This window comes from Sordaria macrospora, chromosome 3 (genome assembly GCF_033870435.1).
Source record: "Sordaria macrospora chromosome 3, complete sequence".
Lineage (NCBI taxonomy): Eukaryota > Fungi > Ascomycota > Sordariomycetes > Sordariales > Sordariaceae > Sordaria > Sordaria macrospora.
In genome coordinates, this window is record NC_089373.1 from 2,078,415 (window position 1) to 2,104,446 (window position 26,032).

General features: G+C 53.0%; 4 protein-coding genes across 4 annotated transcripts; 3 read left to right on the plus strand and 1 right to left on the minus strand.

The window, feature by feature from the left end:
* Positions 1-4,696: 4,696 nt before the first annotated feature.
* On the plus strand, positions 4,697-7,773 carry SMAC4_07382 (uncharacterized protein). The gene has a single exon (XM_003347959.2). It carries the CDS (start codon positions 5,928-5,930, stop codon positions 7,371-7,373), a length of 1,446 nt encoding a protein of 481 aa, XP_003348007.1. The 5' UTR covers positions 4,697-5,927; the 3' UTR covers positions 7,374-7,773.
* A 2,598-nt stretch (positions 7,774-10,371) lies between these two features.
* On the plus strand, positions 10,372-11,691 carry SMAC4_13477 (uncharacterized protein; the record flags this gene model as incomplete). The annotated part of the gene is made up of 1 exon (XM_066091433.1): positions 10,372-11,691. The coding sequence occupies one exon, from the start codon at positions 10,372-10,374 to the stop codon at positions 11,689-11,691; it is 1,320 nt and encodes a 439-aa protein (XP_065946462.1).
* Positions 11,692-13,645: 1,954 nt separating this feature from the next.
* On the minus strand, positions 13,646-22,474 carry SMAC4_07069 (uncharacterized protein). Its single transcript, XM_066090563.1, has 2 exons — positions 17,369-22,474; positions 13,646-17,317 (listed from the first exon to the last, which is right to left on the minus strand). Exons 1-2 carry the CDS (start codon positions 22,004-22,006, stop codon positions 14,255-14,257), a joined length of 7,701 nt encoding a protein of 2,566 aa, XP_065946463.1. The 5' UTR covers positions 22,007-22,474; the 3' UTR covers positions 13,646-14,254.
* Positions 22,475-23,202: 728 nt separating this feature from the next.
* On the plus strand, positions 23,203-25,942 carry SMAC4_07068 (uncharacterized protein). The gene is made up of 2 exons (XM_066090562.1): positions 23,203-23,729; positions 23,804-25,942. The coding sequence occupies exons 1-2, from the start codon at positions 23,681-23,683 to the stop codon at positions 25,297-25,299; spliced, it is 1,545 nt and encodes a 514-aa protein (XP_065946464.1). The 5' UTR covers positions 23,203-23,680; the 3' UTR covers positions 25,300-25,942.
* Positions 25,943-26,032: the final 90 nt, after the last annotated feature.

The window sequence follows — 26,032 nt, forward strand, 5'->3', positions numbered from 1 at the left end:
TCGACACGGAATACCAGCTCTTATGCTCCATCAATCTTCTGACTCTCGAGGGTTTATAATGCTTTGAAATTGGTATGTAAAAGCCGGTCAGATATCACGTTGATGGATGATACTGCACCTGGACCTTGCAGGTTGTTGACCACAGAAGCTGGCGGCGTACTCGGATCTTGACGAGAACGAAGGAAGAACCTCGCATCGTGAAGACAACCTCAACAAAGGTTGCCTACACTGCCGAGCGGATGGCTACCATACAACCGAGAGTGCAAAATGCAATGCGACCTGACACGGCTATAGTGATGGCGATGCTGTACTGTACTGTATCTCTGTCATGGAAGGCCGCCATGGCGCATATAATAGTGTGTGAAGTAGCAGTGGATGATCTTATCCGTGGTCTCTTTGGTGGGCGTGCTGTTATCCGAGACGAGACACTCGGAGAGGTTTATCTCTATCGAACTATCTTTCACCAGAGCGAGAAAGTCTAATATCGTAGAGGTATGTAGGTCTCCATGAACACAAATATGTAATGCCCTCCATGCATCAATCAATTAACGAACACACACGAACAGCAGCATCGTTTTCCTCCTCATCATCATCATGATCATCATCATCATCATCAAAAAAAAAAAAAAAAGTCCACCGCTTCGTCCCGCCTCCATTCCCGCACTTTGTGGCTTGTTGTGTGTTGCAGTCGTCGTTATCCTCGTCGCTACCTACAAGGAAGCTACCCTACCACTGCGTCCGTCCGTCTTTGGTTGCTTGCACATGCTGCTTTGAATATTGTGTGTGTAACGCCAATCCTAGATTGACACACGGACGGGACGTTCGACGTTGCGACAGTTAAGATAAATGGGCTTCCATCATTTGTCCATTTACGAACCAACCAACGGTCGAAAAAAAGAAATAGCGAAAATAGTGAGAAAAAAAAAAGCGAAGAAGGCCACATCAATCGTGAGTACGCAGTATGTATGAGTCATGTTTTGTATGTGTCACCCGAGTGGTTGTAAATGGGTACACACTGGAAAGCTGGGTTGTGATTCACATTTGTGTCAGGTCAAGACCGAGGAATTACGTGTCACATACTGTCGTAGGCATAGCCATTCAGAGCCCACCCACTGAAGAGAAATTGAGAAATCCAAAGAAGTTGACACAGGAACAAAAGTCAGGAAAACAAAGTGATAGACGAGTCGAGTCGAGTCGAGAGAATATTTCCACACCACGATGATCCTCTGGACCGAACTCTTTCACATTTCCACAGTCTGCCAGACTGAGTATCATCGAATGGAAGGTTCGCGCCAACCAGGTACAGTATGGAGACCGCTAGTTTCTCTTTCCCTCCTCCCCCCTTGGAGCTTAAACCTTCCGTGAGTGGTTTACGGGATCCCGATTGTCCCCATTGACACTGTAACCTCTTTGCATCCGAGCTTCCTTCTCTCGCTCGCGAAGAGATGCTTTGCGGGCAAGCAGTTCGGTTTATGTACAATCCGCTGTTCTCTGGAATGCGACGCTTTCTTTCTCTGGGAAGGATTTTGTTGGTCACGGAGCAAGCAAAATTTCTTCGTGCTGCCAGTGCTGTTGCTGCACAAACTTTTGGTTTGGCTGGGCGAATGCGATACTATTTCCTAACAAATTCTTCCCAGCCGCCCGCTTTTCATGAATGGAAAGGCGGATGGGATGGATCAATCACGGTGATGTTTCGGTAAGCGTAATGACAGGAGTGGAAATGTTATACTATATGTACAGGACACCGGTTCCTAACTCGTCCATTGAAGACCGAAGACACAATTTCGCACCACGGGCAAGATGCCCGATTGAACTCTTCAGGTCCGTAAAAGAGGCCCGTGAGGAGGTTCATGAGAAGGTGAAATGAAATGACCGAGAAGGATGGAAAGAAAGAAAGAAAAGGAGGTCCGCTAAAGACGGATACTACCGTATAGGGATGAAACTTCCGCCCAGCCACCCCCAACCAGCCCGTCGCCGTGCCGCCGAGCGTGCGAGCGGGCCGAAGCCGTTGAGGGTCAATCAAGTGTCAGCGTCAGCAGCGTCAGCACACCTGAACACACAAAAATATCGAAATGGGCGCACAAGCGTTGGAAGTGGACAGCGAAAGCGTGCGGAAGCCGTCTTGGCTTGACTCGGACCTTCCGCTTGTCAAGGTCATGGATTCGAGGATCATATGAAAGTCACGGAAGGAAGGAAGGGGACGGGGAGGAGGGAAAGAACTACGAAAAAAAGAGGGTGAGAACTAGGTTCGAACTCACTGATAGGAAAGGAAGCTAGGAACAAAAAGAGGATGGGCAGGCGGGAAGGAACACTGCTTGAAAAGAAAACCCACTTCGCCAAGCCGTAAATACGATTTCAATGCAACCTCGTTGCTCGTTCAGTTGCGTTCCAGACAACACAGCGAACAAACACATGCAAGCGATCAACAAAATTCACAATTCGGACATCGATCCAAAGTGGAGAAGATCATGATCATGAGCTTCAGTTGTGTTTGTGGGCCGGAGGAGGAGGAGAAGGAAGGAGGAGATTTCCTCCACTATGGAGCTCTCACCCAGGTCCGTTGTCCGTTGCGAATATCTCTGCAGAAGAAGCCACAAGCAGCAGAGCGCGAGAATGAATGAATGACGGGAGAATTACGGCGTTCTTTACAGAAAGGCCCCCCAACGTCCGAACGACGTTAGAAGGAACGCAGCACGGTACGGCTCGGCGAAGAGAAGAGAGGGGCAGACGATCAGCCTATACCGCTTTTTCATCACGCCGAAGTTGTGATCGACAAGCAGGTGGACGGGGGTTGGGTGGTGGTTTTATTGAATATGCGAGGCTGCATTTCACGTGTCACTCGGTGTCGGACTCTCGCAAAAGGAACAACATGTCTGACAGGTCTAACCGGGTCTTTTGCTAACGAGGTTTCGGACTCGTATAATTGAATTATTCAACATGGCATTAGATCGTCCGAGGATTCATGCGGCCAGCTTAGCCGGGCCGGCCAGGAGCGAAAAATGTGTGTGCCTCTTCCACTCGCGGTCCAGACGCAGGGGACGATGGGATATCTTCGATCTGTTCTGATGCAAGACGCGAGAAGTCGACGTGCAGCTAGTGAAGGGAAAAACAAAGAGAGAAAAAGACAGCAGCAAAGGACTTTTTTGTTTCCGTTTTGCTGCCGGCGGTTATTGCCAGATTTCATGATAAACAACTACGCATCTCCGTAAGAACATCAAAGGCCACGAGAAAGTGTTGTTTTCTATATACCTACGCTGTTCTGACCTGTTGACTCGGGTTGTCTTTTTTGAGAGTTCTGTTTCGTCCGAACCAGTCCCCCGTCATCTCATCTCATCCTTTCAATTTTCTCACTCCCGTCCGCCCGCAGCCATCAATTCCCCTTTCCCCCTAACTTTCGTCCCAACCTAACCCACCCCCCCTTTTTGCGCTGTGCGCCGCTTCCGCTCTCACATCACCTCATTCATCCGCCAATCAATGTTCTGCATTGGAAAAATGCAGATTGCAGACAGCTCATTCATCGCAAATGGACATCTTGTCACTGAAGCTTTTCCGCTGACTGACAGGGCTGGGGCTCAAACCTCGAAGGGTTATGATCCGTCATTCCACCGTACCCTTACCCGCAAACCCAAAACTCCTCATCCCATATCTGTCCCGTCTCTCGCCCCTCTTTTGTCAAAGAGTGAGGAGAGGATCAACACTTGACTGCGGTTCTCCTCCTCACTTTGACAGGGCCTCGCTGCTAACTTGACTGGCTACGCTCGAGTGTCGGCGACACATCCGAAAGTTGATCAGTTTGGTCGGCCGATCATGTCATCAATTACCACTTTCCGCTTGACCAGGCCGCACAGAGCCTCCGCGTTTCGGCTACTTCGCCTCTATTTCTTTGGTGTTTCTGGACCTCGTGGATGTGGACAGTAATTTGATTTTGGCATGTCCCGTGAGATGTACCCTTACCCCGTCCGTATCTTTCCTGTCCCATACCGGCCCGGCGTGAATGTATCATGAAAATTGAAAGGTGTCACAGACCACACACAGACCACATCGCGAAAAGTGGTTCCTTGATCAGTGGATGCCTCGGCACCTGTTGACAGTTTGTGGTACCTGCCACGCCTGCCTCTTTTCACTAGAAACAAATCGGACAGAAAACTGAGACCGAGGTGGGAACGCTGTTATGACACGCCGGGTATTATACGGGGGGCAGTTCCATAACATCCCATAGCTTGGCTATCTGAAGCCGACATCGAGACTCTTTGATAGACAGAGAGAGAGAGCTGAGGCTCTCAAGACGAACTGTTGAACCGTTAACTTTGACAAGGACCAGGCAACAACGGAAACTCTTGGAGACGGGCGGGAAGGAAAAAGAGTTAGGCAAGCGTGCAAAGAGAGGAAGGGGTGGACCGATGGGCTCGATGGGTTATGCAACCCCCTGTGCCCCATAACAGGCGGCCCTGGCTTAGTTGGTCTCCTGGGTTGAAGGTTTTGAAAGGCGGCTAGCCCTGTTGAGGATAAAGAGAGCGTTAGCAGAGTCTTGGCCGCTGGCAACTGGCGTTCAATGCCACCTGAGGCTGCATTGTCGAGGATTGTGTTCCGTTGCTGCACTGTCGCTGCATTGTCGCTGCATTGCTGCTGCATTGTTACCTACTGCTTTGCTGCAGTCTGGCGCATATCCCACCTTCCGCCCGACCTTCTCGCGCGCACAATCTCCCACGCGGACACCGCCACCTAACAGAACAGCTTCCCGTCCCCAGCAGGGCAGGCAATGCAGGCAGGTCCCCCAGGCCCCATCGTGGTTACCTCTACCCAACCGGCGACCAGTGACTGCCCAAAGGGAAGAAGTGCTGTGCTGTGCAGCGCAGTGGTGCAAGACGGGAGTGGAACAGATTCATCCGATCTTTGTTCCTTCCATCTTGTCTTTCTCGACATTTTGCATCTCTCTCTTCCTGTTTCTTTTTCCCCTCTCTCTGTCACCTCACCCTTTCCATTCTTCACTCTTCCTTCTCAACTCCTCAACCTCTTGTCCCGTCCAGATTCCTCAATCTAGACTTGACTTGTGGTGACAAAGACTCCCGTCTAGACTCGACCCGACACCTGACGCTAGGAGATCGGCTCAGAGGTCACGCACTTTGGGCGACTCCGGTAGTGACCCCTATACCAGGCCGACCGCTGTTAGCTTCTCCGGGTCTCTTCCCCTCCCCGTCACTCCCCGTCAGCCGTCAGCAGTCAGTCAACAGCGCACCCCCCGGACCGCTCAACTGCCATTTCTGCAGCTGATTCCGACCTCTCGCCCTTTTCTCCCACTTGCACACTTCGTTGCACTTGCTCTTGGACATCGACACTGCTTCTTTTCCGTTGCACGCCATTCCAATACAAACCACCATCCCACAACGTCTTTGTTGTTGGTCACACTTCCTCGTCAACATCTGACACTCTGAGCGAACCAATTGACTGGACTTCCTGCTCCTCAGCTGCAGTGCAACCAAACCGTCCAAACTCTCCCCCTCCGTAGCGTCCGGCAGTCTTATCTATATCCACCCGCCCTCCCGTTTATCCGTCCATTCACCCAAACCCCAACGGCTCGTATATACAGACCGAGACGGCCAACGACATACAAAACATCTCTCCAGCTTCTCAACCCTTTCACGCCGCACCGACCTACACTTTAAACCGCTCACGCTTCTACGTCCGTTACTGCTTCGTACCTCCAAACAAGAAGAATTTATCAGATTGAGGTTGATCCGCGGGATTCCCGGGCGCACCTTCAACCACGCCCATCCAAAGCAAACCACCCGGTGTTCCAGAACAAAGTCGCAACCACGGCTTTCCCACAGGAAAGCCCCGCGCCAGCGGCCGCGGAAGGACAAGTGCCCGAAACTGTTGAAGAGAGAACCGTTATCAGCCCTGCCTCATCCGAGGAGGACGACACCGCCATGGAGGCCCTCAGAAACCTAGAGTTCGGTATACCCGACTGGCTGCATCGCCTAGATGAGCTCAACGTCCAAATCGAACAGCGCCAGCAGGAGTTGGCCCAGATTGCCGAGACCAAACCATCATCGCCCGGTAGAGAGCCAGGATCCCCGTCACGGAAGTCTTTGAGGAACAAGGGGTCAACCGAAAGTCTGAGGCCAAAAGACGAGCCATCCGCCCATCCCAACTACCAGGAGGAAGAGCCAACGGATAAACGACCAACCAGCCCACAGACGCCAGGTTCCCCTGGTGCCCTGCAGCGAACAACATCACAAGTCCGTGCAGCAGGCCAGGCTAAGGCCCGCGCTACCCTACGCAAGCGCCAACGAACTGACTCGGTCATGAGCGCTGAGAACGCCGATAAACCACCCAAGTACCGCAGCCGGAGCATGATCATTGTCTACTACGACAGCTATGTTCAGAGCTTTTTCGAAGAGCTGGTCAAGTTTGTGAGCGCTAGCAGGAACATGATGCGCAAGGCCAAAATGGCAGCCAAGGTTGCACAGATCAAGAGGTTAGCCGAGATGAACTCGCCGCCAGACGATGATGATGATGGCGGAGATGCCGCGACCGGGGAACTGGTGCCCGACACTAGGGCAGTAGACAACATGGATGCGTCGGGCGCCGCTCCGGCCACGAATATCGAAGCAGTCCAAGCAATGCTAAGTGCCCGTCGCGCGCGCGACCAAGCCCGCATGCTGGCCCAAGGTGGTGGAGTACGCGCCAACCCCTTGGCCAATATTCGCATGAGCGCGGCTATGGGCCGTGCCGGTGCGTCCCAACAGCCTCATGGTGCCGGGCCGGATGTCTACGATGAGCTCGATAGGGGCCTTGAGTTCGTTCAGTCTATGTGCGAGCATGCCGCCCATCAATTCCTTCGTGACGGCGACTGTGGCGAGGAAGTCACCAAGATCAAGACGCGTCTGTCCCAGACCAAGGACCTGGCTTCCAAGGAGATGGAGCGTGTCAGGCGTGAAGATCTCAGTGGAGATGGTTCTGGCGAGCCGGGTGCCGGTGGCGCGGCCGGATCGTTGCCCAGGGTAGCAACCGCAGGCGCGAGCGCTATTCCTATGGGCATGGGAGCGAGGAGCTACAGACCCCAGAGCATGAGAAGGGTGACGAGCATGAAGAGCACAAGGAGCTCCGTGAAGGAGGCGGCCAAGGATGGCGTGGTGGTGACGGTGGTGGAAAAGGGAGTCAAGAGGACGGCGCCGGCGACGGAGTCCGAGGGGAGCACAGTGAGCGGGAGTGTCAAGGGTGATGCCAAGATTGAGGTTGATGAGGGTCTGGAGGATGTGGATGCCAATGGTGCAAACGATGGGATAATTGCTGCGGTCGACCCATCAGCAGATTCAGAGCCCATAGACCTCTCCAAGTTGGTCTATAGGAGTACGCGGTTGATGAGGTAGTGTGGGATGAGCAGTAGTAGTGGGAGTATGGAAGACTGTAAAAAAAAGGAAAGGGCAAGTTGGATAGGACCTGTGTCTGTTTTTGTTTTGGGCTGGCGAGCGAGCAAGCGAGCGACTGAGCGGCCGGTAGGGTAGGTGAACGAAACGTATATGGGAAAGGTTATTAGTGTGTGTTTGGGAAACATTGTATTGGATTGGGATGATATGTCTCCCCATGGTTTGCTATTTTGTCTATCAACCATCATTTATGGTCTCTATATCTTCTTAAAAGAAACCTCGGCTTTCTTTTCTCTCGCATTTCATTATGTCATGTCATGTCATGTCATATCAGGCTGGGCGTTGGGGCTCGTCTCTCTTTTTATACCACGAACGTGTAATGAATATCATAAAGACAAGATCGGACAGAATCGTCACTTATAAACTATATGACCAACTGTAGAACCTCGTTCGCACTTTCCAATATGAACAGTGTAAGCCTGTAATTGCGGGTAAGGATCCTGAATTACTCCAAAATGGTAGGAGTGAACAAGTTTACCACGACCCCTCAACAGCTGTCCCTCCACGACCTTTTCCTGGACCATGTTCATCAGGAAATGAAAGATGCACCAAAACAAAAGAAGAGGAAAGACCATCCCATCCATTAGAAGGAAATGGACACCAAAAATTCAAAAAAAAAGTCGAAAAGACATACAGCACCTGGGATTCGCTGGTCGTCACCGACCCAACTACTAGTCAGGCGATATGTCTTCTTACGCGAAAGAGTGGCAAGGGCAGAGAAGTGCACATTTGATCACGTATGAGAGGCAGAAAACAGAACCACCAGCTCCCGAGTTGCTAACGGTCCCCTTCCGTTTGAAACGGACTGAGAACGCTAACCAATAAAACCCACTTGTTCCTATACTTTGATTGGCGAAAACTTTTTGGCGAATCTCACCCTTGGCAACGGGTTACTCGCACCCCAGGGTGTTCGTTTCTACTGGGCTCAGAGAAAAGATTTTGGGTATCTTACTTTTGAAATTATAGGGGATATACGTTAATATCCTCAAGCCTCAGCGTATCTCACCATGTTTCCAAGGTGAAGAGATTGACTTAAGGAAAGTATATCGGAATGGTCAGTCTAGCTCAGGATTATTTTGTCCTACCATCGTTCTATTGTTTGGAGTCGTTCTAGTATAGAATTGTATCTAAGATCATTCTAGCTCAGGATCGTTCTGGCTCAGGATTAGCATGCGTCTACCTCATCTTTAGCCTCCTTTCAATGGTCCAGAATATGGCAACGCTATCTCTCTTTACCGTCTTATCGCCAATATTTTTCGATGGCGTTTTAGAGAAAGCGGAGGGTTTTCAGCCGGCTGTTGGCAACACAGTGGCTGGCCGTCTTCAAGTCTGCTGGTCCGAATCTGGCGTCCAGGGTACATAGGAATGTGATCCGCACACCCATAGGTTCATCCGTATGTGGGCCCCACTCTCCTCTGAACCTGGGCCGTCACCTAGCCACCCGAGCCACTCTTTCGTTTGTAGCCCACTCTTTTAGCCACGTGTAATATGGAGCCTTCGAACACTCTGTGCAAGGCTCCCTTGTGTTCTTGTCTTCTTCTCCCCTTCAAACTACTTTTGGCACGTCTCATGCCCTACGGGAGGCGGAAGTAGACGTTAAAAATAACAACAACAACAACTACTTTTGGCGAATGCAGTTATCATGCCATTTTACTTTCTCCAACCAAGCCGGCAATCAATCATTTTCCTAACCTATTGTTCCCAACGTCTCAACCGTCCGTCATTCTGACAGTTTACCACGTGATTAGACTAGACGCGACATTTCACGACACACGATCTTCGACCCCTCCATAGCCGCGTCTCAAGAACATCATCACCGCCGCGTCTCAAGGACAGTATCACCATCGCCATAATGGATCAACATCAGTCAGACGTCATCCGAGAAAATCCCATCGGCACAGGCCTAGATGCCTTCCGTGCTTCGTTCGAATTAGTCTGTAAAGACAGGGGCATCTCCTGTCCTACGCCAGACGCGCTCAGTCAGCTGGGCAAAAAAGGTGAGTGAAACAGGCCCGCGTTGCTGAGATGTCCATCTAACCGCTGTTTAGATTTGCAGATTCTTGGGCTTAGGCTTCTGTCGGCACTCCAAATACTCCCTGCTATCTATTCTCTACGTTCGAATACGGGCCGTGCCAACCTTTTTGACGATGTGTTGAGATGCCTACCCGCCCTCACCCCCGGCAACTTGGACAACTTCGACTCGGATCAATTTGAACCACTTCTCAATGCAGTCCTCGCCAATAAGCCCGACGATGAGATCTGGCGCCAAGTGTACTGTGCCGTTACCGAAACCACCCCGCCTCCCCGACCGACAGCATCTTACCTTTTTCAAACTCCGTGGTCTATCAACACGAGCAGCTTCGCAAACTCCTCGGAGCTCCGCAAACATGTGGACGTGGTCCTCAAGGATGAGCTCGGCTCCATATACATCGACCTTCCTAACTTCCACGACATCTTTTTCGGTCGGGTGGCGGGTCTAAAGACAGCATCAGAGGCCGTCTTCAACAAGTGCACGGAAGGCAGCGAACCACTCTTCCGTAGTGGTTGGCGCGGGTGGCCGACAGATGCGAACCAGGACCGTGTCCTGGACTGGTTTGCAGAACTGAGCGAGAAACTGGCAGTGTTTGCAGAAGAGTACCATCCGAATCGGACACCGACGCCGCGACGAAGGCTGCTGGTACAACCCAACAAACCGATCCGCGGCTCGATAGCGGAACGCAAAGTGGACGTCGGCTTCGTGGATGATTCAAAGGCTGGAAAGGATACTCCATGGCGCTGGTCGCATATTCTCGTACCGGGCGAGCTGAAGAGCAATCCTTCTGCCGATATAGCGTCAAAGGCATGGCTCGATCTCGGGAGGTACGCGAGGGAAGTATCCGGTGCTCAAGATACGCTGGACAATCGTCGCTTTGTTTTGGGATTTACCATCTGTGGATCACTCATGAGGATATGGGAGTTTGATCGGCTCGGGGCCATCGCATCGGAACAGTTCAATATCAACACGGAGGGCTTAAAGTTCGTATCAACGGTCCTCGCGTTTCTCTGGATGAGCGAGGAGGAGCTTGGGTTCGACCCATCTATTATAAAGGAGAATGACAATCGGTTCGTCCAGATCAAGAGTAATGACTCAACAGAGCGTCTTATCATTGATAAAGTCATGCTACGCGCACGTTGTATGTCCGGCCGGGCAACGACCTGCTGGAAGGCCCATCCCGAGGGAGACCCGCAGACGCCACTAGTCATCAAGGATTCCTGGCAGTACCCTGAGCGCGACGAGGAAGGGGAGCTGCTGCGAGATGCGACCGATAAAGGGGTAGTGAACGTAGCTCGATACTATCACCACGAGACGGTCCAGGTGCGCGGAACCGATGACGATGTCCGAAGCAACGTTCGAGGAGGAATAGATGTTAATAAGGTGAAGAACTACAAGCTGGAACACTCGACGCCGTCGACCAGGACGGTTACGGCTAGTGCCTCACGGAAAGGCCGCAGTACTAGCATGGCTGGCAAGAAACGGTCATCTAGCCAAACCGACGCCGCTTTACCCTCCAGCAAGCGGTCCTGTACGACCCAGGCTAGCAGTGATGCGCTGCAAAATCGGGTACATCGGCGAGTCATTGTTCGCGACTATGGCCAACCCATCTATAAGGCAAGCTCCCGAGTGGCCCTACTTGCTGCGTTGGAAGGCTGCATTGACGGACACGAGTCCCTATGGAGAACGGCCGGCCTCCTTCACAGAGACATCTCCATTAACAACCTTATGATCAATGAAGACGACAACAACCCTTCCTGGCCTTCATTCTTAATCGACCTAGATCTTGCTGTCAGAAAGGAACGAGAAGGTGCCTCTGGAGCAAAGGGCATAACCGGCACCAGGGCGTTCATGGCAATTGGGGTCCTTCTGGGCGAACAACATTCCTTCATGCACGATCTTGAATCATTCTTTTGGGTCCTGTTCTGGATCTGCGTCCACTACGACGGCCCAAACAAGAGCAGGGTTGTTAGCAAGTTTGACAAGTGGAACTATTGCGACCTGGAATCATTGGCAGAGTTGAAGAAGGGGCAAGTGGCTGATGAAGGAGATTTCATCAAATCCGCAGAAGTGCACTTCACGCCATACTACCAGCCGTTGGTACCTTGGGTCAACAAACTACGGAGAGAAGTATTTCCGAACGGTGGGAGGTGGAAAAAAGAGAACGAGGGATTGTATGATCGGATGAGGGGGATTCTTGGGGAAGCCCGAAATGATCCAAATGTATAACGCAGAGATAGCTTCGCAAATTAGTGTAATTAGCAGAGAGAATTATACATAGTGATCTGCGCGCACGGCTTCCAGCTCCTCCAAACCGAGCGCGAGCAACAGCAGTCTCTTGCCCAAGTCGCAGCCAGGTTTCAGCAAGTCGTAACTAACGTTTAACATCCATCCTAAACTGTCTCACTCCTATATTTACTTCCCAAATATTATTGAGACGAGCTAAGCTGACCCTGAGATCTAGGTTCCCATTGCGCCCTGGTTTGATGACGAGAAGATGAAGCAGCTAGGCCTCTACCAGTCTGTGGCGCTGACACATGACATTGAAGGTTTCCTTATCTATTTCATAACCAACTACTTGGAGAACTACGACAGCACATAGGGATTATACAGCTTGCTGGGGATTGACGCTTGGCAATCCGGCCAATACGTTTACACCGCGACGCGCCACCGCGCAAGAGAAAAAGAGAACGCGACACACACTTCAAGCCGAGCAAGAAGTCTGCAACGTGCTGGGCACAACAGGGAAGCTCAAGCCACCCCTGCTGACAGTCTCTACCGGCAACTGCAGTCGTACGCCGACAATAAGAAGAAATATCGACAAGCCGATCGGATACTAGCCTCTAATCAAGGTTGTACGTGTAAGTAGCCACGTCATTGGAGATGAAGTTTTATAATGACAGATGTACTGACTTGAGCTCTGGCTTGATACAGACAGATACTGTGTTGTTGTTGTTGTTATTTTTAACGTCTACTTCCGCCTCCCGTAGGGCATGAGACGTGCCGCACCGGTGAGTCTAGCATACAAAATTAAGAACAATGCCCTAACTGTCCACCAAAACCATTAATCCGAGGTTTCATTACTGGGAGTCTGGGAACTGAGAAAACCGTTTAATAAAAGTAACTATGACAGGACGGCGGCGCGTTGCTATCAAAATAACCGTTCTAAGCTGACTTCTGGGCTCTCATTGGCTGAAATAAAACTGGGGCGTCCTGTTACGGTGGCTTGTAATATGATCTGTGCTATACCCCCCAACTAGGGATGGTTTTTTTCCCGAAAATTTCCGTACTATATGGGTACGGTTTTTGGATCCCCAGGTTACTAGTATTGATTCTTCTACCTGGGCACATAGGGGAGTGAATGAGTTCACTTTGGGCGGTCTATCCAGATGCATTTTCTTATGTCCTGTATACTATGATTATGATTTTCCAACTCACCTATGAACTGCCTAGTGTTACGAACTCAAGCGAGTCACACGGGTCAACCAAGCCACTGGGATACGACAGCCACGCAGAGGCGGGACAGTGTAACCATAGGAGCCAGTAGGGCGCAGAACCAGGAGGGCTCACGGACTATGAGGGCTCACGCCGTGAGCCAGGACCTTCAAGTGAGCCAACATCATGAGTGAGCAGACACTCAGGAATACGGGAGTCAAGGACACACACGCAAGGTATAAAGGGACTACGGGAGAACTCAGATTGTCAGATAGTTTGACAGTAGTCAATTGATCACTATCACCGAGACTAGTATAACGCTACCATACTTGTTGTGAACCTTTTGGCTTCACCGAACGACTTCTGATAGTTATCATCCTTCAGCTATCTCAATTAGGCAGATCAAACTGCCGTTCGTCACACCTAGCAAATGCTGTCCTCTTCTACTGAGCGGGACACAATTAGTAGGTAGTGTGCAGTGTTTTGTTACGACTCAGCAGTGATGTGTATAATAAGCGCGGGGAAACAAATGAGCAAATACGTACTATTAAGAAAGTTATAAGTTCAAGTTCAATATCAGTTCGCGAGCCTAATCAACCTTAGGCATCTTTTATCGCGCTTGGGCTTGACTATAAAATGTCGCGTGATCTGATCTATAACCTGCTTAATCATTACCGTAACTATCATAGCTATACCCATACTATAGCATGTACCTATATAGCTTCAAGTAAAGTCTAAACCTAGAACTAAGTAAAATACTGCACCAACTCCCATGCATACATGGAAATAATAAACTAAGCAACCGAACGCGGTGAACAAAAGCTACTAGTAGGTACTGAAAATGTTTTGTTTTTGTGTGGTGTACAGGTAGTAGGATGGATGACTAATGTTCGCTCATCTTTTTCGCTAGCTGTCCTCAGGGACGACTGACAGTCAAATTATGTTGTCCTTCGTCGTTTCGCTAATTTCTTTCGTTCAGTTCTTTCCTTCATCTTAATTCTCTCTTGCAATTTCTCTTTCTTCTTCTCGCATTCGGCAATTTTTTCCTGGGTTTTATTAATCCGCAACTGGTGACGCATATGTGAAATGCGAGCGAGATACGCCTCCTCCAGTGGTGTCCTGCTCCTCGTAACAGCCGGTATAGGTGCATCATCCGAGATCATCTCGAGGCGTTGTCAGGGATCTGGGATAAAGCTTGGTTCATGATTTGCAACGGGTGAGATGTGAGTCTTTCTCTACCTTCTTCATCTTTCCCCCGATCTCGATAATCACCTTAATGTACTTCTTAAGTTCCTTCCGCCACGCCTCCTCTCTCGATTGTCAGCTCATCAGGGTATTGAGACGGGTCGCCTTGCTACTAGCGACGCGGCCGCTTGTCCTGATGACCTCCAAGCCCCTGAGACGAATCAATTACCCCGTCACCCCTCCGCTTCCTTGACCTGTCATCACCACCTCCTCTCATGTCATCTTGTCCACCACCGGGTCCGCTAGGCCTAGAGGATCGTGATTCCCGAGGGGGCCTACCTCCATGACCATCGTTCCTTCCACCTCCCATAGGCGGCGCTCCACCCTGGTTGTGGCCTGATCCATCACCTCCACCTCTGTGGCTGCCATGGCCGCGATGACTGGGTTCCCTCGAAGGTGGCGGGGGAGGCATGTTTCCTCCTCCTCCGCCTCTGTGACCAGATCCGCTGCCGGCATTCGAATCGCGGCCGGATCTCCGGTCACCACGGGAAGAGCCACCCGTGACGAGGTCGGCACTGGGACCGCCAGGTGCATTAACCGTTGATGGGCCGCCGCCGCCGCCGCCGCCTCCACGACTCCTGCTTTCCCGGGAATAGTCGCCTCTAGAGCTGGACTCCTTCGCATCACCGCCACCACCACCGGTGTTGCGCTCGCGGCTGCTTCTCCTAGAAGGCCTGTCGCTTCTCTCCGAGCGAGAGCCATGGTGTCGGCTACTTCCGCGCTCGTGATCACCGCTGGCTCCTCCTCTGCTGCTGGAAACATATCCTTCTCCGTTCACATCACTGCGGGAATGACCGCCATGTGGAACCACCGAGGAATCCTCACGGCTGTCACCGACAACTTGAATCGGCGCCAGACCACCGCGTGGCTCTCGGTCTCTGGATTCCCGATCTCTGGTGTCTCTACCGCGGTCCCGTTCCCGATCGCCACGATCCGTGCTCATGTCCCTGCGCGAACCGCTCTCGCGGATGTCTCTGAGAGGGTCGGGCCTGTCATTGACAGGTGTGTTGCCGGGTGATGCGCCAGCCAGTACTTGAGCATCCGAGTCCACCATAGTGTTAAGTCTTGACGAACCGCGCATGCGAGAACCAGGCCCGCGGGCGTCCATGGATGCCTTGTCAAGCATGTTCTGAATACCACGGAGCTGTCTGCTTCCTCCGCCAGACCTCATGCGGTCATTGTTAGAAGCTGATGGGCCGGTAGGAGTGGCAAAATTAGAGCCATGCTGTCCAGATGGTTGTTGCCGTCCGCTGGTATTGGGTGCAGGCATGGAAGGCCGGTCTGGGGTATTGATCGGAGGCCGGTTATGGGGACTAGGACCAGTTGGCCGATGACTTGGTGGACCACTGATTTGGGTCAACCGATCAGGATTGATGTGGTTCAACCGATCGGGGTGAACTCCCGGAGCCGAAGGTGGTGGGGGTGGAGGTGGCGGAGGTCCAGCTTGTGATTGTTGTTGCTGACTTGATTGAGCACCGCCTTGCTGTGGTTGCTGATTGATGTGGCTCATCCGATCAGGATGGACGCCGGGAGATTGAGCGGGCAGAGAGACAGGTGTTGCGTTGACATTGCCGCCTGCATTATCATACTGACCTCTCCGCGACTGTCGTGAAGACGAAGGACCAGTCGGAGGTTGACGATCGGGGGATGATGTGCGGTTAGCTTCCATGCCCGGGAATCGGCCGTCAGGACGGATTGGGACTCCGTTAGCAGGACCCATCCTAGCGTTGTTCCTGCCACGACCCCGCGGGCCCGATGGCGGTGGACCGCCGGACCCCGAAGTTGCTACCGGTACTGGTGCCGGCACGCTGTCGACGACTGACTGGATAGGATTCAGCCTACCGTAGTTGGGATCTTGTTGGACCGGTCTGCCATGGTCATGGTCCGTGCCACGAGGAGGCTGATTGAAAGAACCATCTCTAGATCCTCCTGGTCTTTCAATTTCAGCGGGGCGATCCAAGCGTCCGTGTGATGACCCGCTGTCTCCGTGAGCATGACTGTCACCTCTGGTGCTGTGGTAATCCGAGTGTTGTCGATGGCGACCCGGACGTTCGTCTCGAGCGCTATCGGCCTGACTGGTTGCCGACCTTTCAGATGCCCTGGGAGATTCAGTGCGGGGAGGCCGTTCGCGGGTTTGATCCCTGGACGAGGAACGGCCTTGTGGCTCACGAACGTCAGTGATAAGAGCAGCTCTCGCTGGGTTGATGTGAGGATGCTGCGGCTCGGCAGCTCTCGGCGGGGTGGGATGTGACTGCTTCTGCTCGGCTTCTGCTAGGAGTCGCGCACGCTCCGGGTTGATAAGCGGCTCTGGAGCGTCATTATGAGATGGCGCAGCTACTGAGGATGCCGCATTGGCATTTTCCCTAGACAGTCTTCCATCGTGCCGGTTAGTACCATGGGGCGTCCTGTCTCGTGGCTGTCGGCCATCACGTCCAGAGGCAGCTGTAGGCTCGGTCCAACGGGGTGGCGGTTCGGCACGGGCTGGCCACTCCCTATCGGATGGGCGAGATGAATCCCTTGTAGGCGGTTCCACAGGACGCCTCTCGGTTGATGGGAAGTCGCGCGGCCGTTCAGGGCGTGACGTTTCCGGCGCTCGGTAGTCTCTGCTATCCCGACCATGCACGGGCTCCCTCGGTTCACGAGGATGTGCCTCGCGAGGCTCCCGAGTCTCACGCGGCTCTCGGGTATCACGACCGTCCCTAGATGAAGCGGGCTCTCTTCTGTTGTTCATATTGTGCTGCGCTCGGTTAAAGTGGCTGGCGCTGAAAACCTCCGGAATTGGCACATCTGGTCTCCTAGGCAGATCAGGATTGCTGGGCAGGCCACGGCCGCCCGAGGTTAGTGTCGATGTTCTGTTGGCATCACTGCGGTTTCCAGGAAGTTTGGTTGGTAGAGGACCTGCGTTAGGTGCTGGAGGCCGAGGAGGCGGTCCATTACCTCCCATTGACCTTTGTGGGGGGTTAGCATCCTTCAGTGGTTCCCTAGTAGGGAGGTTTCTTGTCGAAGCTGAGTCCTTTTGGCTTCCGGAGGCGGCGCCAGATCTTCCACTTCGGTTATCCTTGACTTCACCATCTTCAACCTCGCCGGCGGTTTGTTTCCGTCCGTGGGAACTGGGCTTGAGGGTTACTGCTGCAGCGCGAAGAGAGGGCTTTCCCTCCTCCTTCGAATCGGTTGCCTGTGCCCGGTTAGCATTTGTACACTTCGGAGCATGAGCAGATGCACTTACTGTACCAGGGCGGAATGCCTGAACCAGGACCCATTTGGACTTCCTCTTTTGTAGTTCAGAGAACGCCGTCTGTGCTGTAACCGAGAGATCGACACGATGGCCTTCCTCGGTCTCGGGAGCGTTCTTGGAGGCAGCCTCTCGCTCGGTGATGGTCTTAAGTTGCTCCAAGAACTTGTCGCCCATAAAGTTGATCGCCGGGAAGAAGTCGATGACAGCCTTCAATACTGTGATCGCATTCCTGATATGCATCCACTCCATGTCATTGAGGCATGCCCTCAATGCCGAATTGAGCTCCTTGTGCCACTTGAAGAGAAGGTCACGGAACCCATCGTGTTCAACGAATTCCGTGGGCTTCCCGTCCGCGTCAAAGGCAGTAGCGAAACCAACGTAGTTTCTTGTCTTCTTGCCTTGCACCTCCTTCGAGCCTAATGCTTCCTTCTCGTAAGCATTCTTGTCACCGTGCCACTTTGAGAGCTCGCTGAGAATGCACTTCAAAAAACGACCAATGTGCTCCGCTTCACGTACAGTGCAGGTGAAGAGCATACTGCGGAGCCTGTTGTGTCGGAAGAGTCGGTCGTAGAGGGACATGAGCTTGAAGTTTGGTGCGGAGAACTCGTGAAGGAACTTGAGGAACTTGAAGCTGTACTCGGCATCCAAGCCAGAAAGCTGCAACCGGGGAAGAATGCATTCCTCAAGCATGGTATCTGCTGTGGCATCGACTTTCTTGATATCAGCCGGGAACCAAGTAGTGAGCTGTCTGCTCAACTGGAAGCGGAATTTCGAGTATCGTTGGAGCTCTTCGCTGTTCTCCTTGAGGAGGGATGATACCCGAGCGTTGATTTCCGCTTGTTTTTGGGTCTTCTTGTTCATTCCCATCCTTGTCATGTCCGACCTGTCGTTCATTACCTCCCTAGCAAGCTTCTTGAGTCTACTAACTTCGTCGCTGTAGTTATCCTGGGGGAATGAAAGGTCACCCAGCTGCAAGGCCCAGAAGAGGACGTAGCAGGTAGGCGTGATGTATCGAAGGGTGTCCTCCGACAAGATAGTGGGAATCTCGTCAATAACAGGTTGGAAAGGCTCCAAAACGGGGTCCACTTTCCGCTCATTTGCCGGAATCGTGGTTTGGGCTTCGGTGGCAGGTGTGTTGGCAGCATCATCGTCATTTGCTGTAGTCATGGCCACATCTCCGTCCGTATCAGGAGCAGCTGAGGCAGCCGGCGCCTGACTCTCTGACTGACCTCGCACTCGGTTCATAGCCGTGCGAATACTGGCCCGTCCGATCAAGAAGGCAAGACCTGCCCCAAGACCGTAGTCACGCATGAGCCGAATGACACTGGGCACAAGGTTGTTGAAGGTCTCTCCATCAAGACTACTGCGGAGAAGATCCAGATACTGCAAGAGCACCTGATGGGTATCGTCTGCCATGGTGGCTAGGTACTTGATGTGAGCATCGCCCTGAACGACCGCAGAGATGGCGCTTTGGCGGTACTGAGCGATGTTGGCGAGGAGGCGGCCAGCAAGCCCGTTGGTCATGAGCGCCTGAATCAGTCGGTCGGCACTCTTGGTTGATACATAACGCTTATCGCCTAGGTTAGTAAGAGTTTCCCGTCTTAGGAGCTCACCACCGGTCATGGCATGAAGCTGTGCATCGGTGAAATCCAGATCCGAAACCACACCTCCCATGGAAGAAATCAACTCCTTGAGGATGACGAGGTCAGTGGAGTTGCCCTTGGAAAGCTGGTTATCCACATAACGAAGGATAGGTGTGGGGTCCATCCTAGAATAGCGGAGGAAGACCTTGCCGGAGAATCTGGACAAAGCCTGGAGCCACTTGCTGGTAAGCAGCACCGAGCTTTCTTGTGTCCGACTTCTCTGCTGCCCACCAAGAGAGCTGAGGACAGACCAGACGAGAACATCGTAACCAAGATCTGTGAAATATTTGGCGCACTCCACGAAGGCCTCGATTAAGTTGCTGTAAGACTCGATTTGCTGCAGCGCGACTTTGCAAACGATACCGGGAGATGGATAAGCGGTTTTGGCAAGGGTCTTGGCCATCTGTGGGATGTTCGTCAAAGACAAACGCTTCATGGTACTGAGCGTCTCTAGGCGGGTTCGTGCGAACGCCTTCTTCATGGGTTCAAGTCGGGAAGTCTGACCCTCGTACCATTCGGCGTAGACGTTGTATCGAACATGAATAGGGAACTGCTTGAGAAGGGTCCATACACCATCGACAACTGAGGAGTTGGTTTCCAGCAGACTCAAGGAAGGCACGAGGAGGCGTTTGAGTAATGCCAACCAACGGGCACGGTTGGCCGGCGACGGATCGTCAGCCATGTTCTTGGCACCGATGCTTGTGAGCTTCGCAATCAGGCCAGCATCCTGACCAATTTGCACGCCAATAACGTTCACAAAGGTATCGCAGAGCGTGAAGATGTCGTCGACAGTTTGGCAGACGGGAACATTGTCCGCCCACTCGTCCCAATAGAAGCGATACCCACCTCCTTCACTGGTCTCAGCATCTGGGAACGGCCATCTCAGGGCGCGTTTAGGAGTGACAGCGGCGAGCCTAATACTGCCTTTAGGAACGCCAGATTGGTCCATATCCGGAAGCTTCTTGCCAGGACAATTGGCAGACGACGAAGATTTCGGTTGTGGGCGGCTTTGTTGGTACACGGTTTCGACAGAATGGTGAAGGATGCGGTGTACAAGAGGAACAAGGTCGGGATGCGCCTGAAGAATCCAATCATGTCGTCCAATGATAAACAGAGATTCCGGGATAGCACCAATCGTGAGGAGACACTTAAGGAGGATAACCTTTTGGTCATCAGGCTCAGGAAGCTTGGGCTTTTCTTCGGCAGCCTCGGCTGTGGCTTTGGTATCAGCATCAGCTTTCCCGTGGTCCATGCCGCGGCGACTGTTCATCGGAGGAGGCGCCATGTCATCTGGAAGGGCTCCAGCCATCATCAATGCATTAGAGGCACCTCCCGGTCGGTTTGCCCTCTCCTTCTCTTCCAGCTCCTTAAACCTGGCTTCCTTGACAGCCTCCATTTGGTCATCCGGCGGCCAGATATGCTCCCAGAGATCTGTTAGCGTGATGAACCCAACCTTGATAAGCAGGGCTAGGAGATAGAGAAGGTTTGCCGGGAGCATATCTTCGGGATCCCTAGCTTCTGTCGTATAGAAACGCAACTTGAAGCCCAGCATCTGGGCCGCATCGCGGTTACCGGTCGGTGGTAGGGTTTTGGTGATTTTGATCCATTCTTTTTCGATACTGCTCTCCTGTCCGCTCTCTGTGCTGGCATCCGGAAGATTCTCATCGTCTACATTGGTAATCTGTCTGCCGCCGAGCTCGAAGAATGCATCAAGTTTGATCTTCCGTGCTCTATCCCAAAATGCAATGTCGCGTTTTAGGCGTTGGGTTGCAAGTTCCTTCTCCTCCTCTTCGCTCGCAACCCAGTTGAAGTGGTCGGGGAGGGCCCATATAGGCAAACCTCCAACAAACGTCCCAGGCGGGAGTTTGATCTGGCTACGAGGCCACCAGGAACTCACGCGCAGGAATTTAATAAAGAACCTGAACTGTTTAATGAGTACCGAGGCAAACACGTCCAGCGTGACGTCGAGAACGCGGCCTGGGTGCAAGTCGAACGTTCCAATAAGGCCCATAACCTTGTTGAACGCAGCCTGTACGACCTCGGAGGATGGTGGTTCCGCACTGCTGGTGGTAAAAAGTTCGGTAACCAGTTTAGAGTAGCCCTCTGTCTCTTCTCGCAGGAGATTGTAGTTGGCCTGCCGATAGAGCAAGTTCGTCGACTGCCGGATTCCTACACGCACGAACGTATCGCGGACGAGGCCCAGCGGCTGAAGAACTGCAGCGTCAAGGACTTGCCGCATGAGGGTAGTCGACACCTCTGTGGCGTACATGAGATCGCGGAGCTGGGGCCGGAAAGGCGCATTTTCCACGTCCATAAAGGTCGCTACAGTATCGAGAAACAGGGTATGGGCGTCAAAAACCAGATTGGCACGATCAGACTCCGAAGGCTCGGGGCCCAATATGTCCTTGATAACCTTGCCAGCATCGGAACCAGGAAGACGACCGTCGACAGCAGAGTGAATCAGCTCCTGGAATATGGCGGCAACCTCGGTGAGGTCTTCGTCGTCGCGTGACTGAATACCATGATCGATAACCTCTTGACGCGCGCCCTTGGACCACCTGGAGACGCGGTCATCGGTGATGATGCTGTAGTCGTAGCCGGGTTGAATGGGTGAAGAAGGCGCCGAGTATGTAGGCTGAGGTGGCAAAGCTGGTGTCGGCGCGGCCGCGGTCTGAATCGGGGCTGGTGTTTGTGGTGCAGTGTTTATCGGGAGGAGATTGTTTGCTGAAGAACTCGGAGGGCGGGAAGCAGACGACGGTATGGGTGGATTGGGGTTGTTGTTGTTGTTGTTGCTGATGTAAGGCTGATTCGAGTCGCGACGATCGGGTCTCCTGGTGTTTCTCCCATTACGGCCACCGCCGCGTCCTCCATCATAGCCTCTGTCATGCTGTCCCAGTGACGCATTATCGGGTCGATGGGGAGCCGGTCTGGAGGGGCCAGAGTCGGGCGGGCCCCGATGATCGGATCTTTTGCGCTTGGGAGGCATGGTGCTGCTCTCTCTATCGGCGGCAGTACAGTGACGGCTGTGGCGTCATCTATTGTCGTTGGCGGCGCTCTTGTCCGCTCTTTGCTCGCTCGTTGATCACCCTTGTGGTCGGTCGAGATGAGGGTAGTATGTCTTTGTTGTCGTTGCTGTTCGTTTTGTTTGGAAGTGAGGCCAAGTTGACTTTGACTTCACTTTGGGATTCTTTGACTAAGATGCAACGAAAAAGTGTTAGAGTAAGAAGATGTCCGGCAAAAGAGTGATTCGAAGGACCGACGATGGTAGACGGATCGAGGACGGTGTAAGCGCTTTCAAGGTCAAGAGTTCGGCCAGCGAGGAAGTGCACAGGTTGAGGAAGGCCAAGGTGGGCGAACTGTTTCTGGTTTGACTCTGAGGTGATGTAAAGACAAAGACAAAGACCGTGACACCAGCCACGAGGCGCGCAATCGAATGGAAGGGCGCAATTACCACCAAAAAGTTGTATGAATGAGCGACGATGAAGAGTCCGTTAGTTGTTCGGTTTTTGGGGGTGCGGTGCCGAACAGGATGGCGGACAAAGAAAAAGGCGACGTGGTGTATCCGTCGTCGTTGGTGACCGTACCTCGTTTGGTGACCGTGGTTGGTCTTTTTGGTTGGAGAACGTGGAGGAACTAAATTCAAACTGATTCGTCCCACCGTGACGAGAAATGCTGAATGAACTGGAAGCTGCAGTTCGCAGTTGCAGTTGCGGCGTCGGTTGTGGTTTGCTGCCAGTAGCGCGTCAAACCGCAAGCTCTCTGCTTGTGGCACTTTGCACTGGGCGGGTTTGCTCTTGTGCTGCGTTGCTGTCCGCTGTTTCCCAATCCCGGCACAGTAGATAAAAATAAGTGGAGACGAGATAAGAGCTGTGGCAGAAAATCGAAAGGCTCAGCCTTGCAGATGAGGCTGCATTTGTGACGAACTTGGTACAGTGGGAGAAAGGCCCTGAAGCGCTGAGGAGTGCACTGTAAAGGTACCTTACCTCCAAGTGTTGGAGCGTAGCATCGTGGACCGCGTGGGGCTCCTCCGCTTCCAGGACGAGGGGGATGCCGGAGAACGCACGAGCCAGCCACCCCTTTAGCCCCACTCCAGATGGCCGATTACCGGCGTAGTGATTCCCTTTTATTTGTGCTGACGACCAACTGCTGAAGACTCCGGTACCTGGGCCTTGTACCCTTTTTTTTCATTATCCCGATTGTCCATTCAAGAGTCATCTTTTTGACGGAGATCCCACAAGTCCCCCACGGCCGGTGCCAGTCTAGCGATTGCGCCATCCACGCTTGCAGCATTTTTTGCCAGTTCTTTCCTAGTTGTTCCCCCCCGTTCCCTTCTAGACCGGTAATTAGTGTCTTGATATTGGAGTCATACGTCTCTAGCCTCAGTCTCCAGCCTGAGAACCTCAGCCTCTCCTTAAATGCTTGAGATCGACTTTTGATCTTTCTCACTCGTTCGCCTACACAACAACTCTAGTCTTTTGATCTTTTCCCATTTCCGTCTTTGTTTCTTCAAGTCACTAACCAAAGGCCAAGACTTGAACTAACACTTACAATCTCCGGGATCCAACGAGTGACGCAACCACGCAGGAGACAAACATTGGAGTTTAAGAGCCCCATCCACTACAACTACGCCAGAGTCTAGACTCACCTCTCACTCTTCATCATGACCGGCACCAGTGCTGTCGCCAACGGCCAGACCCAGCCCAAATATGGTCAGTTTACTCGCCTCACCTCTTCCCCTGTCTGCCCTTGACTTGTCAAAGAATGGTGGCTGAATACTTCCAAGAAAGAATCCAATCCCAACCGGAGAATCCGTTCGCGGCTCTCATCCCAGACCAGCAGATTGCCGTGATTCCCTCCTTCACCCTAGAGTCGGGTGTCACGCTTCACAACGTTCCCGTGGCCTACACCACCAGGGGCACTCTCAATGCCAACGGTGACAATGCCATGGTCATCTGCCACGCCTTGACCGGCAGTGCCGATGTGAGTGACTGGTGGGGTCCCCTCCTGGGAGGACCTGGTCGGGCCTTTGATGTCTCTCGCTTCTTCATCGTCTGTTTCAACAGCTTGGGAAGCCCTTATGGCACCGCCAGTCCCGTAACCGCCAAAGACGGCGATCCGAGCAAAGGCCGTTACGGTCCCGAGTTTCCCCTGACCACCATCCGGGACGATGTCAGGTTGCACAAGCTGCTGCTTGACGACTTGGGCGTGAAGCAAGTGGCGGCCGTTATCGGCGGTTCTCTTGGCGGCATGTTTGTTCTCGAATGGGCCTACTTCGGCAAGGACTACGTGCGATGCGTCGTTCCCATCGCCACGTCAAGCAGGCACAGCGCTTGGGGCATCAGCTGGGGTGAGGCTCAACGCCAGTCCATCTACGCCGACCCCAAGTATGACGACGGCTACTACTCCTTTGAGGACTCACCCTCCACCGGTCTCGGAGCCGCCCGCATGTCCGCTCTCCTGACCTACCGGAGCCGGAACTCGTTCGAGGCCCGCTTCGGCCGGAACACCCCCGATCCGTCCCGCCGTCAGATCATCCGGGAGGGGCGGCCCACCCCGTCAACCCCCTCGGAGGCGCACTTCCACATCCACAACGACGGACACAAGGTGAAGCGCACTAGCTTGTCTCGCTCCAACAGCAACGACAGCACCGGCCTTGCCAGACCCATCGATGCCACCGCCACCACCATCGCCGCCGCCGTCACCACCAACAATGCTACCCAAGAAGCAGAAGCCCAATCCGACCCCCAGTTCCACGGTCCCCAAAAGACCACCGGCGGCAGCCTCACAGGCGGCGACGTCATGCCTCCGCAATCGACCTACTTCTCGGCGCAGTCCTACCTGCGCTACCAAGGCTCCAAGTTCGTCAAGCGTTTCGACAGTAACTGCTACATCGCCATGACGCGCAAGCTGGACACGCACGACGTTTCCCGCGGGAGGGCGGCGTCCATCGCGGAGGCGCTGGCTTTGATCCAGCAACCCACTTTGGTGCTCGGCATCGAGAGCGACGGACTTTTCACGTTCGCCGAGCAGGAGGAACTGGCCCAGCATATCCCCGATTGCCGTCTGGAAAGGATCGATAGCCCCGAGGGCCATGACGCCTTTTTGCTCCAGTTTGAGCAGGTTAATCGGTACATTCTGAACTTCCTGAGGGAGGTGTTGCCGGATATCATGAATAAGGATGGGCTACAAGGAGGGGCGGAGGTGGAGAGCAGCGTGGGGCAGGTTACCAAGAGTAGTACTTTTGGAGAGGCAGAGGTGGAGGATATCACTGCTTGGTAAAGATGGAGGAAGGCAGAGCATTGGAGTTAGGGGGGGAGGGAGAAGGAGAGGAAGAGAGCAGACTTTGAAGGGAAGGGAAGGGAAGGAAGAGCAGCAAACGATGTTCAACTCATCGAAGTCAACTGCTTTGGGGAGATGGACAGATGCAAAGGGCCAAATATCAACAGGAGATGTCTACAGTCACCTACCAGTAGATAGAACAGCGGAAAACCATATACCAAAAGTTTGTGTTTTCACCAAGACGAATGAAATCGCAACAATTGATATCTCACAGCATCATGCCTAGGTACCTATTCCTGTCATATCACAAGGCCTGTTTACTATCGTCATATCCACACCTCACCGCCATTGCGACTACGTACCACACTAGGGCGATCAAAAGGGGGCACCTACATACACTGAAGCACATCGGCGCTCTCCCACTCTCTGCCAGCGCCCACCTCCTCCCAGCCTCAGGCCCTTGATGATTTCTTCCCGTCGTTCACCTCCGTCCTCCCAAACCGACCGACTCATCTTCACTCAGCTGACTATGGTACATAACGCAATCTGTCCATCTCGTTATGCGCTGGGACTGTGATGTCATACGACCCCGGAATGAACTTGTGGGTTTTTATGCAGCCTCGTGCAGGGTATTCCCGGCCGGCGGAAGTAGACGGTGGGGTCGGGGTCGGAGACAACGAGGACCGGGGGTGCCGGGGAGGCATTGGAAGGCGGGAAGACCGGGGATCAGAGT